Source organism: Girardinichthys multiradiatus, chromosome 18, assembly GCF_021462225.1.
Source record: "Girardinichthys multiradiatus isolate DD_20200921_A chromosome 18, DD_fGirMul_XY1, whole genome shotgun sequence".
Lineage (NCBI taxonomy): Eukaryota > Metazoa > Chordata > Actinopteri > Cyprinodontiformes > Goodeidae > Girardinichthys > Girardinichthys multiradiatus.
The window spans coordinates 49,743,654-49,757,541 of NC_061810.1; the positions used below are offsets into that span (position 1 = coordinate 49,743,654).

The window sequence follows — 13,888 nt, forward strand, 5'->3', positions numbered from 1 at the left end:
ATATTTACTCTCACTCACTTAAAACTGTGCACATATATTTATATTATATTGTAGATATGTTTATACTGTTTAATTTGTACTGTATTGCACCGACTACGCCAAAACAAATTCCTTGTATGTCCAAAAACGTACTTGGCAATAAAGCTTTTCTGATTCTGATTCTGATTCTGATTCTGATTTCAACAGTAATTCATCAGTACTTAACTTGTGCATATGATCAATGATCGTATGACACCCTTGGATCCAGTTTGAAGAGTTTATGTCTTTTTGCCAGCAAAGAGACATTAGCGCGCTGTCTCTCCAATCCCGGTCCCGCAGAGGAGCAGTGGAAGAGGCAGGATGTAGCAAGAGCGGTGGTTTTATTTGGGCAGTGACATCACAGGAAGTCCGCAGTTATTCCGTGTCCTCCTTCTGAAGTTGTGCTGGAAGTCGGTTAAATGCAATTTATTTTGAAAGTTCCAGAAAAGTTTGTACCGGAGTTTTGATGTTGAAATCCATGGCTGTGGGTCCCAACAGTTGCATAAAGAGCCGATGTGTATGGTTATAGCTGGAGCAGGTTGTGCCCATGTTGACATGCTTGATATGAGTCTCCCTGGTTTGATATGTAGTTTCTGATTAGTTTGAAACAATTGATATTACTTTGTATTGTTTTTCAAACTGTCTTTTGAATCGAGTTTTCTTCTAGAAAAGCACATAGAGACTACTTTTGAGAGATTTAGGACTAACTGATTTTGCATCAACCACTGTTGGATATCAGACATATGGTAGACAATCCCTCTGCAGCTTGCTCAGGTGACTTAGCGGGTGCATAAAGAACTGCATCGTCTGCATAAAGCTGACAGCTGAGCAGTGCAGAGGTAAATTATTTATGAAAAGACCAAACAACAGAGGGCCGAGTGTAGTGCTTTGTGGGATGCACATGTGCAGATTTACCTTGATCTACTTTAACACACTGCGCTCTGGTCTGAAGATGAGTTGAAAATCAGTTTACTGCCTCAGCTCAGAAATTATAGCAACTACAACTGTTTAAATAGGTTTAGATAAAACTGGTAGAATCAAAATTAGTCGATAATTAAACATAGAGTTCTGATTTCCTGGTTTGAATACTGGAATGATTACTGCTTTTTTCCAGGAACTAGGAAATCTGCAGGTTCTTATGGAAAGATTAATAATAATTCACATCTTTATCTGGAGGAAGTCTGAAGCTGTTTGAGTTTCTTTGAATTTCTGGACCTTAATGACATCTGTTACAGTTAATAACAATCTGCTGGTTTATTCTGCAGAACCTCATTGGTCTTTATGCTGAAGGACCTTCTGCAGACCGAATGCAGCCAGCTTTGTTGTTGTTCAAACTCAGACCAAAGGACAGTTTTATATCTGAAATCTGCATTTGGATGTTAACCTCATCTTTAGCCATAGGGATTAATACGTTGTTCTCAGAAGGCCAGGTTCAGATCTTCCTCATTTAACGTGCTGTCTTTAAGCTACTTTTAACAAACATGACATGTTTTAGAGAGTTACAATGTGTTACAATTGCCATAAACCCTGTTTATATCATTTATGTGGATTTAAAGCAATATCATTACTAGTTTAACCTTTGCTCTGGTTTTATAAGGTCTCTTTTGAGGCTCTCCTGTGGATTTCCTGAGGTTTTTGAGTTTTCTGCTGTAATCCAATTGACCATTTTAAACTGATCTAATCAGATTATTTTGTTTAGACCATTTTTATGCTCAGATGAGATCTTTTTTTGCTGATAAAAGCTCAGTTTGGATTTGTGCAGCCTTATTTTCAGGCTGTTTGTTTCTAGGGTGATGAGACCGGATGAAGAGTAATTATAACGCGCTGCAGCTTATTTCATGTGAGGAATCTGGCAGAATCCAAATGTCAGTTTCTGGATCAGCTTTGGTGTCACTGGATCACCATTCTGCGGCTGATTCTGACGTTTTCCTGATGGGAGCAGATTATAAATCTGCTCCCATCAGGAAAACGTCCATCATGCATGTTTCTGCACACGCTCAGATTGCAACAAAAACACACCTTAACTAATGAAACAGAATTATATTAAATGCTATAGAACTTAATTGTTTGATAATTATTGGTTGAAATAAGAAAAATAACAACAGCCTCTTGCAAAAGTATTTACACCCTCAGGAATCATCAACATTTGGTCACATTTCATGAATGTTTGATTAAAGTGAACTGAAAGCTGAGCCTTGAGGAACCCCACATGTAGTCCAGGTCCACCAACTAAGATCAGAGACAATCAGGCACAGCAGACAATCCTTCCCAGTCGATTAATCCGAACGTTCTGAATATGTTTCTTCTTGTATCACCTCAAAAAATAATTGTAGCTCAATGAGGCTTTATAAATTCCATAAATCTGCAATTAAATAGAAAACAGCTGCAGCTACAAATTTATCAAGATTTCAGGCACCATTTTCCTGTAAGGCCTTTGTCTGGATGACCTCAATTTAATTTAATGAGTCAAACATGATTAGTCAACGGAAAAAAATACCCTAAACGACACTGCCCTCTGCTGCTTTCAACACTAAATGACCGACTTCAGCCCAAACAACTGACAACGCTGCAGATGTCTCCTTTTAGTATTCACCCCAATGGCTTTTTACCTATTTTGTTACTTTCCAATCTGTGCGGTAAATGTTTTTTAGTCTCGGTTTATGTGATAAATCTGCACAGAATAGTCTAAGTTGGTGAAGTGAAATGAGAAACAATATATATATATATATATATATATATAAATTACAAAACAAGAAAGACATTAAAGTTGGCGCATGCATATGTATTCACCCTCTTTTCTATGAAGCCCATAAAAGGTTCTGGTGCAACCAGTTACCTTCAAACGTCCCATAATTAGTGAAATGAAGACCAGTCCACCTGTGTGCAGTCTCAGTGTCCCATGATCAGTAAAACACCTTCTCTGAAAGGTTGCAGCACCACCAAGCAGGAGGCATCACACCATGAAGACCAAGGACAGGGACAAAGTTACAGAGAAGTACAAGTCAGGGTAGGGTTATAAAAAAATTCCAGATCTTTGATGTTCCCTCTGAGCTCCATGAGATCCATCATCTTCACATTGAAAGCACATGGTACCACAACAACCCTGCCAAGAAAGAACCACCCGCCAGAACTCACAGACCAGGCAAGGAGGGCATTAATTAGAGAGGCAGCAAAGAGACCAATGGTCACCCTGGAGGAGCTGCAGAGTTCCACAGCAGAGACTAGAGTATCTGTCCACAGGACCACGACAAGCCTCTATAGGACTGGGCTTTATGGAAGAGTGGCCAGAAAAAGCCATTAATTAGTGGTAAAAACAGGAAAGCGTGTTCTGAGTTTGCCAAAAGGAACGTGGGCAACTACCCAGATGAGGAAGGAGGTCTAGTCAGATGTGTCATGATGCGGGCGGTTTAGTCACGACCAATATGCAGACCAGAGTGTGGGAGTTGAATCTTTTTTTAGTGAACAAACATATAAAACAGAGTTGGGGTATGGAACATAGGGAGGGCGTCAGACATGGAGCTCAGTAACTAACAGTACGATCCAGTAAAAACCAGAGAGAATTAATACTGAGGAGAGGAGGAGAATGAACCAGTGAACCAGGGGAACTACTCAGGAGGAATATGAAGCAGCTAATGACCAGGAACACAAGGTAACTGATGGAGGGAGGTTGATTAACATAGATGAGCAAGGACTTCAGGGGAATAACAAAACATCGAAGTAAACAATGAAACTAACAAAGAACATAAACAGGGAAGAATCGATCCACAAGGAAACTAAAATATCTAACAGAGGAATCTAAGAATCTCAACACAAGAATGAATGATGAATCTAATCAACCTGAAATGAACAGAAATAATAGCAACTGAAGAACATGGCAGTGCAGAGAGAACCAATAGAACACAAACTCAAAACCTAACAGGTGGATTGTGACAAGATGAGACAGACATTTTCAGCCACCAATGAAAACGCTGTCTGGCTCAAACCCAACACATCCCATCACGCCAAGAAAACCATCACCACAGTGAAACATGGTGGTGGCAGCATCATACTGTGGGGATGTTTGTCAGCAGCAGGGACTGGGAAACGGGTCCGAGTCGAGGGAAAGATAGATGGAGCTAAATACACGGATATTCTGGAGCAGAACCAGGTTAGTCTGCCTGATATCTGAGACTGGGACGGAGGTTCACCTTCCAGCAGGAAAATAACCGGAAGCATACTGCTAGAGCAACACTACAGTGGTTAAAGGGGAAATGGCCTAATTAAAGTCCAGACCTCAATCCTACTGACAATCTGTGATTAGACTTGAAGATCACTGCTTACAAGTGAAAACCATCCAACATGAAGAAGCTGGAGCAGCTTCGCCTTGAAGAATGGGCCAACGTCCCAGTGGTAGGATCTGGCGAGCCAGAAGGTGGTTCTACAAAGTACTGACCTTAGAGGGGTGAACAGTTATGCACCCTGATGTTTTCAGTTATTTTGTCCTATTTGTTGTTGGCTTCACAAAAAAAAAAAATAACACATCTTCAAAGTTGTAAGAATGTTTTGTAAATGAAATGCTGCAAACTGTCAGATAATTTATTTTAAGTCCAGCTTGGGAGGCAAAGTGGGAGGGTGTGAATACTTTTTCAAGCCACTGTAAAAATAACAAAAAGATAAGTTAAACCCCTTTAAAGCCCCTCATTATGAGATGAGTCGGTTCCCTGAAAGGAACTGAGCAGATTAAATGTTTAATGAATGCAAAGTGAAGATGTGGTAAAACTCCCACCATGTTTATTAACAGTTCATTCCTGAAGTTGTGGTTTTTGTATTTTCTGAAACTAAAGACATTTGACTGTTTCCAGTTCAGTTGAACCTGTTGAGAAGAAGTAAGTCTGCCTCTGTCCATATTCAGTCTTCCTTTCCATAAACATCCCGTCTGGGCTGGACTGGATGAAAGATCTCCTGGAGCATTTGCATGTTTCTGCAATATCTTCTTATAATTGTGATTAGACTGCAGCATCCTGCTTTGCGTGAACTTTCTGCAGCATCACTTCCTGCACATTCTGCATCGTTGCATCAACAGCCTGGTTTCTGCTGCAGGGAAATAGCCTCCTGACTGTTTCTCTAAATGGAGCGTCGAGGTTGAAGAAGAGCAACGGGTCAAGGCAGACGTGCATCAGGCTCAGAAACAGTGTTGACTCCTTCCCCAGAAACAGTTGCCTCTTGGTCTGGCAGTCCTTGATGACTTTGGTCTGGGCCAGTGTGTACGGCGTCCGCACCACATGGTAGGGGACAAAGCTAAGCATGTAGGCCAGTGCCATGGCTGTCATGCTCAGCACCACCCGCCTGGCATCGAACCACAGTTTGGGGTTGCCACGACTGCGCAGGAGTCTTTTAAGGGCCAGGCCACTGGAGATGAGCACGGCGGCAGAGGTGTTGAGGAACAGGGCCGTGTTGAGGAAAACGGTCAGAGCATGCCAGTGGAGGCTGATGTCCTGCTTTAACGATGAACAGCTGAGGTACTGCGCCACCTGAAAGGTGAAAGCAGAAGCACTGTGATTTAGAGGCCACAAAATAAAATAAATAACCTAGTTATAAATACATCATGCTAGTTACAGATACAAGTTTGGATTCAATGACTGAATCAAACCGTTTCCAGCAGAAAACATGAGCGAGGCAAAACAGTAGATTCTGAAATCTTAAGAACAAATATGGGAGAGGTGAAGGTAGGTCTGCTAACTGAGAGCTAGAAACTGGTAGGAACTGGGAACTACACCAGTAGGAACTGGGAACTACACAACTGAGAACATTAGGAGGCTCTATTTAAAACAAGAACCAACCAGTTCAAGACCAAAATCACTTAAATAAAACACATACAAACGAACAGCTCCTCAACACCAAACAACTGTAAAAAGGAACCAAAATCATCCTGAAACCATGACAGTACCCTTAACACTATCATTTAAGGGGCAAAAAATGATAAAAACGTAAGAAATGCCCACTATTAAATGAAGGGGACAACCAGGCTGGGTCTCTAGACAGTGGTCTAGGAACCCAGACAGTGACACCCTGCAGCAGAAGTGGGTTATGAATACAGCAGGTCTACCCTGACCCCCTCAGCATCAGAGGCTTGACTTGATGGCAGAGGTGGGTTCTCCTGGGCCCCCTGAAGAACCAGGCCAAAAGAACATGACAAAGACCAATACTGCTGACAACTGAAACCTTTATTCAACAGATTTTTGTTTTCTTCACAGACTTATTTTGAATAAAAAAACAGATATCTGTTCCTGTCCCATAGTCCATCCAAAAGACCTGGCGTCACCTTCACCATGGTCAGGGTGCTGTCAGCTGCTTCCAACGCTGTAAGACCGATGTCCAGACCCAAACTACTGTGCTGGTGGTGCAGATGGTCAGGTGCCAAACATTTTGAACTTACAATAGACTTCTCTGCCAAAGAAAGACCTTATTTCTATCTATCCCACTGATATTAGCAGAAGTTGATGTGCTCAGTTAGTAGGATTACAGTACCTGGACCTCCTTTGTGGGGAGGGCCATGTTGGGCACCATGATGAGCAGCAGCAGAATCCAGACCACCATCGACAGCAGCCAGGCGAAGCCGGCCTCCTGCAGCCGCAGAGACTGTGCCGTGTGCCGGTCCTGCAACAGAACAGAGTCACGATACCATCATCACGGACACAGATCCTCAGACTCTGCTCCTGATTGCTGAATGACCCACTCTACCTTCAGGTAGCGGTCTACGATGATGAAGGCAAAGAAGGCGATGGATGCATAAAGACTGATGTATATGATGACGGCACTGGCCTGGCAGTGGAACACCATGAGGTTCCACGGTGCTGCCCCGAGGTCCTTCAGGATCTTAAATGGAAGAGCAAAGAGCAGCAGGATGTCGGCCATAAGCAGGTTGACCAGGTAGACGCTGGTGCTCTGCCTCTGCTGAGACACAACCAAACATTTCTCACACAGTGCCCAACAGCCAGAATAAAGATCATATAATGAACACTAGTGCCGGAAACCACAGATCTGCAAAACATCTGCTTTCATGCCAGCAACTGCTCTGCTTTAGTGGAGGTGCAGTGTCCTCTTATTACTGTGATCTGTTTTTGATTTATTGTCCCATTAAAATGTTTTAGTTCATGAAACAAATATTAATATCAGACCAAGAGAACCTGGGTAAAAACAGAATGTTTTAGCTGCAAACCAACCTTGTCCTGTGTGAAGATCCAAGACCAGAACCACTGATGACCCAAAAGAACACACAGGTCCATCTCACATTTACCAAAAAAACATTTTGATGATCCCCAATCCTCTGTGGACTGATGAGGCAAAAGTGGACCTTTTAAGAAGGTGATGGTCCCGTCACATCTGATGTTAAACTAACAGCAGTCAAACATGGTGGTGGTAGTGTGGTGGTATTGGACCAAAAATCAGGAAGAAGATTGTCCAACCATCCGTTTGTGATCTTAAGCACAAGCTCACTTTCGTTGGCAGCAGGATATTGATCCAAAGCACATCAGCAAGTCCAAATCTGAGTGGCTAAAATAATTCATTACGGTTTTGCAGTGACTTAGTCAAATTTCGGACTTCTGCTAAAGGGTAGTGGCGGTGCTGCAGGGATAAAATATTTAGGGACCCATATTTAGAGGCTTGGGTCCTTGTGAGTTCGACCTAGGTGACCTTTGCTGCATGTCTTCCCCCTCTCTCCACCCCTTTCCTGTCAGCTCAATGTCAAAAAAATTAGAAGAATAAAGGACCCCTACTTCTGCAAACATTTAAATCTGCCACAGATGCTGTGGCATGATCTTCAACAGGCTGTTCAGGCTTGAAAACCCTCCAACGTGTAAGAATTAAATCAATTCTGCAAAGCAGAGTGGGTCCAAGTGGGAAGAGTACTAATAAGCAGCTATCAAGTTCAGGGGGTGAATACTTTTTGATACCAGACCTGATTAGTTCAGATAGACCCTCAATAAATGAAATCATCATTTGAAAACTGATTTTAATTTGCTGATGTTATCTTTCATATAAAATCTGTAAGTTCTGTAAAAACGTAGAGAAGAAATCAGTAAGTTGGTAAAAACTCACAGCACCATGAAGCACTAAAGTCTCGATCTGGTTGAGGTTTTTTGTTCTGCTAAAACCTGCAGTAGTGCTTGTTTAAACAGCAACAGACAGAAAGGAAATGATCATCTTTCTAAATGCTATTGCAGTATTCCAGATCAAAATGTTATAAACTTTGTCCATTTGGAGTAAAATCTGCCAAATTAGACAATCAATTCCAGTTCTGGTTGATGAACAAAGATAAAAGGTAGATGGAAGTCAGGGTGTTGAGGTATTCATGACGTTAACATAACAGTGCAGTCATTCATAGAGAAATTAGTTTCACAACACAGCAGAAATATCACTGACAGAACTTGTTACATGAAGTTTAGAGCTTTAAAACATCTGAAAAAATCTGCAGTCCCACCTGTGTTCTGCTGCTTCGAATAAAGCTCCACACGGACAGCAGGTTTCCAGGCAGACCTACAGTGAGGATGAGGATGTAGAGGACAGTAAAGGGACCCATTTGGTTGTTGACGATGCAGTGTTTCTCCTCTGAAGTTCCTCCTGATGTGTGGTTGGAGGAGGGAAGCATCTTGATTAGCTCTGTCTGAATCTGGAACGCACAGAGTTTCATGATAAAGACCACAAACAGGAAGAGACAACAGACGTGTTGCAGGTGTGTTTGCTGCTTACTGTCGGCTGAACTCAGAGGCTGCTGTGATTGTAGATCGATCTTCTGTTCAGTCACATGCAGCTTTGCTTTCAGCTGGAGGAGATCACAACTGTTACAGCTTCAAAGATGATAGGGGCTTGATGACACCAAATCAGTGTATATTCCACAACAATTGAACACAAGGGTAAAATATTAAAAACTCATCTGGAAGTCTTTCACTAACTGAAGAGGATAAACTGCTCATCATCACTGTGAGGACCTCAATGTAGCAGGAGCTTAGTCAGTTTTCTCATGTGAAGCTTATAGGTGAGTCAAAGTGCTAAAAGTTAAATCAACATTTGATGGAGAAAGTATGTGTAGCATAAAAACAAAAGAAGTTGGAATCAGAGCTGGTCTGACACAAGATATCAGCACAAACACCTCATACCAGCTTCCTGGTGGTGGAGGAATGATGGTTTGGGCTTCTTTTGCAGTCACAGAATCTGAGCACCATGCAGTCATTGACTGGACCATTACCATTTCTGTATATCAAGAGTCAAATATGAGACCATCTAGCCTACAGCAGATGTTTGGTCCAAACTGGGTCATCAACAGAACAATGGTTCAAAATACAGCAGCATATTTCTCCTATTTTAGCTTCCCTTCATTGGCTCCCTGTTAAATCCAGAATAGAATTTAAAATTCTCCTCCTCACATATAAAGCCCTTAATGATCTAGCTCCATCATACATTAGAGATCTGATTGGTCCATATGTTCCTAACAGAGCACTTGGTTCTCAGACTGCAGGTTTACTGGTGGTTCCTAGAGTCTCTAGAATTAGAATGGGAGGCAGATCCTTTAGTTATCAGGCTCCTCTCCTGTGGAACCAGCTCCCAGTTTTAGTTCGTGAGGCAGACACCCTGTCTACTTTTAAGGCTAGGCTTAAAACTTTCCTTTTTGGTAAAGCTTATAGTTAGAGTGGCTTAGGTTATCCACTAATAATCACTTTTCCTCACTCTGTAACTTTCTCCTACTACTCTCCAGTTGTGTAAAATGTGCTGTTATTGCTTCTATTAACCCCTTGTACTCTGTCTGTTTTGTTTTTCTTTTTATAGAAGTTAATCCTGGGCTTTTTAGCTGTGAAAACTTTTCTTTACGGGGGCATCAGCTAAGCTGTTGCTGCCAGTGACGTAATGTTTTCTTCCAATAGATGTCACACGTATTGTTGCGGCTCTGCGAATCGTTTTTATCCTTACTGGTTCAGAGCTTATCTGCTAGAGTTAGAGTCTGTTTCTCTACTGGATTGAGCCACTAAGGGAGCTACTGCTGCAATTAACTCTTTTTCTTTAACGTAGAAAATACTCCTGGATCAGTGCTTCTGTGTTTCTTGTCTGCTCTGTCTTTGCTGCAAAATTAACTACAGAATAAAATTGGCTAGCCTTCTGTTGTTGAATAACTTGCATCATCAACTTGCACTGAGTATATATTTATTGGTATAAATCAAATGTGCTTGTCATGCAAGGTCCCTTCAATAGACATTTGTTGTGAATTTGCTGCATATGAATAAAATGAATTAAACTAAAACCAGTCTGAAAGGTTCTGCTGATAGTTACTGCTGATGATGGTTCTGCTGGATCATGAAGTGGACTTCGTTTTTTGTTTTATAGTTGTTGTGCATGTGAGGTTGGATTGATCTCATTTTTCCCCGGTCCATTAAGCCTTTGAGTTCTGTTTAGGTGACTCGTGCTGACTCCAGTTTGATGAAACTGGCTCTGCTAACAGGAACCTTGTAACCTTGGAATGAACCATAGTAACTTCCTCAAATCAAATGGGTTGACAGTAATGCACCTTCCCAGCTGCAAACTGTCTTCTCCTTTCTTCACCATGATGTTATTCCTGAAGTCTTTGTAGTTCGTTCGGTTTAAACCATATGGAGCTGGAGTTTCAGCTAAACAACATGAAAATGTGTGAACAGCTGACCCGAGAAATGATCCGTTACATCTGATAATGAATAAACTAACAATTCAGAGCAGAACCAATAGATCAAGCAGCTAAAGCGTTCGCACCAATAATCACGTCTCCACAAACCTCACACTCCTGAACACCTTCCTGTTCTCTGGTTTCTAAAGCTAAATGAGGTCAGATCTTCACTGGCCTCCAGCACAGAAAAAGCTTCTGCAAATAGATGAAGGTGCTTAGATGGTGTGTAAAAAGCAAACAGAGACATAAAACCAAGCAGAATTCACCATCAGCTTTTTCAACTCTTACTGAGGGGGGGAGTGAGTGAAGCTTCTGACAGGATGTAGATAAAAACTCTGTGGTCAAAGGTAAAAAAAAAACATCTAGTCTCTTATGCAACAGTTGAAGTTCATGTAAACCTTTAAATATAGCAGCTGAAACACGTTCTGCTCTCAGGTAATCAATGTTTTTCACCAGCAGGACTGACTGACGCGTTTCTACTGCAGGCTGCCCCGTATAACACAGGCAGCCGTGGGTTAAAGGTCACCAGCAGCAAAAAGCAGCTGAAAAACATTCATTCTGTCCTATTTCCCAGCACTGCCTCGCTCTTTTAGCTCAGAGAAGTCGCATAAAAACTCCTCAGACACACGTGGGCTTGTATGTTCGGCTCTGAGTTCCTTCAAGAACCGAGGTGTTTCTGAAGCAAACAGAAGGAAACAGTCAGCTTCTGGGGAAATTTCATGCATCATCAGGACTGTCCGTTTATTCATCGGTCAGAGCTCATTACTAAACCACAGAGGAATCAGCTCAGTTTTCTTTTTCCTGGACAGATTTGCAGGATCAGGCAGAGATGAGTTCCATGAACCAGCAGCTTCTCAGGAAGTGACAGAGCAATGAAATCAGTGGACAATATGAACATAACTCTGGTTTAGTGACGTTAGATTGAGTTACCAGAACCAGCTAAAAATCCCATCACTGTCTCTGAAGAGAAATTCTTACACAGATCCATGACACATAGGAAAAGCTGAGGGAAGTTTTCAGCTGAAACGCTAAAGGTTTATATTGGAAAGCTCATTAAAACAGCCACAAACATGATGTAAATGAACTAAAGGGACACAAAGTGACACAGAATAGCATAAAAATGTCAAGGAGCTCCACAGCGCAGAGAACATTTAGGCTGCAGAGGCCAGAAAGGAGGACAATAAGAGACTGACTGAAAGGAAACCAATTAAAATCAGAAAATCAGCCAGAATGAGCTTCTGTTCCAGCAAGCAGAGACCAGCGTCACACTGAAAGTGACCCTCTGCAAACACAAAGAGATTTAATAAGACAAATCAAGATCCTGCAGATTTTACAGACCACATAAACAAACATCAGATCTAATCAGAGTCTAAGTAGGACCTAATGCAGGAGAGACAACAGCATCACATGGAAATAAAACTGAAGTCTTCATCCCTCTTCACACTAATCTTCCTAATCCTTCTTTTGGACCCCTCTTCATCCAACTCATCACCATTTCTCTCTGTATAAACCTATCTTCACACTCTTCCTAATCCCTGTTTAAAGCTCCAACATATTCCACTCAGCCTCTTCATCAGTCTGTAGAAACACCTTTCAGCCCCTCATCATCCTCATCCCCCTTTACAACCTGTTTCTATCTGACTCATTCTACCACATCCCATCTCAATCATCTCTACAACAGTTTGCTACCATGGTCCTGATAACCCATCGTAAAGACCTAACTTCCAGCTGCAGACAGTTAGATGCAGTCAGTGGGTTTAACCTCAGCTGAAGTCCAGTTAGATCAAACATCTTCATCCCTTAAACCAGTAAAGTCACACACTGGTGAAGTAGTTTAGTGATCTGATTGTCTTAATGTTTCCTGTGTTGTTTAATAGTTTAATCAGTTAGTTTAATGTTTCCTCTTCTTGTTTGTAAGCTGTTTAATTGTGAAACTTCCCAGATAGTTTTGATTCTGCTCTCTTAACATGGCAGAACCAGGTTAAAATGGACCTTTTTTTTACCTGGTGTACCATACCGTGTTTGGTTCTCAGACCATGTGTTGGGTCCCTGGGAATGTGGCCTGGCTTCCCGGTTCTCCTGGGCTCTGCAGGGTGAGCAGGATTCGGTGTGCTGCGGCAGATCATGTGCTCCAACCCGCGGAAGCTGCAGACTGATGGAAGGTGTTTTCCTGTCTCTTCACAGCAGGCTGCTGTCGTCAGTGTGACCACAAACCCTGCCTCCTGTCTCTGACGCACACACATCACACAGGCACACACACACACACACACACACACACACACACACTCTCACTTCAGGTTTTTCCATGATGAATATTTAGTTTCAGACTGATTTAGAATCTTTTATTTAAATGTCAGAGAGAAAAAAAAATTCTGCTCAGATGTTTGTATGATGATGATGTCATATTTATCAGATAGTTGAAGAGCTGGTAGGAAAACATCATGTTTCAAAGTTTTATGAAACTTCACATCTCTGCCTCCATTTCAACCCTGTCGCTGTCCGGTTGTAGTTCCTGTCATGGTCGCTAGTTGTCCTCGTGTACCATGTCTTCTTCTTTCATTGAGCTCCTGCTATATTTTAACTTCACTGTGTGCTTAAATTACAAATGAATGTTGAAACTGATATCAGAACAATCTCTGTGTTTATCCAAGCCATTCAAGTCCAACTTCAACAAACAAACATCCACCGACCTCCCAGGCTCCGCATCGTTTTCCACCTCTGTCATTTTCCTCCAGCTCCTTTCTGTAAGCAAACTATTCTCTACAAATTTCAAGATTCACCTCAAGATCAAGTCTCCTGAGTGTGTTCGGCATGTGGGTCAAATCCGTTAAAACTACCATGACAAAGAGAGAGGAGTTCAATTGGCAAAAATAATTCAACTACCCTGAGAGATTCTGATTCAATTACAAGGTATGGTTTATGTAGAATCCCTGCAAACTTTATGGAAGGACGTGACTGAAACAAACTTTAAAATTCATTTGACTGATGCAGACTTCCCTCATAGGGATCATTTAAAAAGACCAATCAACCCAACAGTCATGTTTTGGACTGTGGGAGGAAGCCGGAGTACCCAGAAAGAACCCACACATGCACAGAGAGAACATGCAAACTCCACGCAGAAAAACCCAGGCCAGGATTCAAACCCAGGACTCCACCTTGCTGCCTGGGGAAAAATCAAATATCTGGGATTAATAATAGGAT

At 41.9% G+C, this 13,888-nt stretch overlaps 1 protein-coding gene across 3 annotated transcripts; it reads right to left on the bottom strand.

Annotated features, from left to right (window-relative positions):
• Positions 1 to 4,579: 4,579 nt before the first annotated feature.
• gpr171 (G protein-coupled receptor 171) lies at positions 4,580 to 12,853 on the bottom strand. Of its 3 annotated transcripts, none has more exons than XM_047392125.1 (6): positions 12,705 to 12,853; positions 8,749 to 8,821; positions 8,480 to 8,668; positions 6,739 to 6,948; positions 6,526 to 6,654; positions 4,580 to 5,528 (listed from the first exon to the last, which is right to left on the bottom strand). In XM_047392125.1, exons 3-6 carry the CDS (start codon positions 8,645 to 8,647, stop codon positions 5,004 to 5,006), a joined length of 1,032 nt encoding a protein of 343 aa, XP_047248081.1. In that variant the 5' UTR covers positions 8,648 to 8,668; positions 8,749 to 8,821; positions 12,705 to 12,853; the 3' UTR covers positions 4,580 to 5,003. The 3 variants fall into 3 exon arrangements, with proteins under 3 accessions (XP_047248081.1, XP_047248079.1, XP_047248080.1); XM_047392123.1 differs by having other exon boundaries at positions 6,739 to 6,951; XM_047392124.1 differs by having other exon boundaries at positions 6,739 to 6,951; positions 12,691 to 12,844.
• Between the last annotated feature and the right edge of the window lie 1,035 nt (positions 12,854 to 13,888).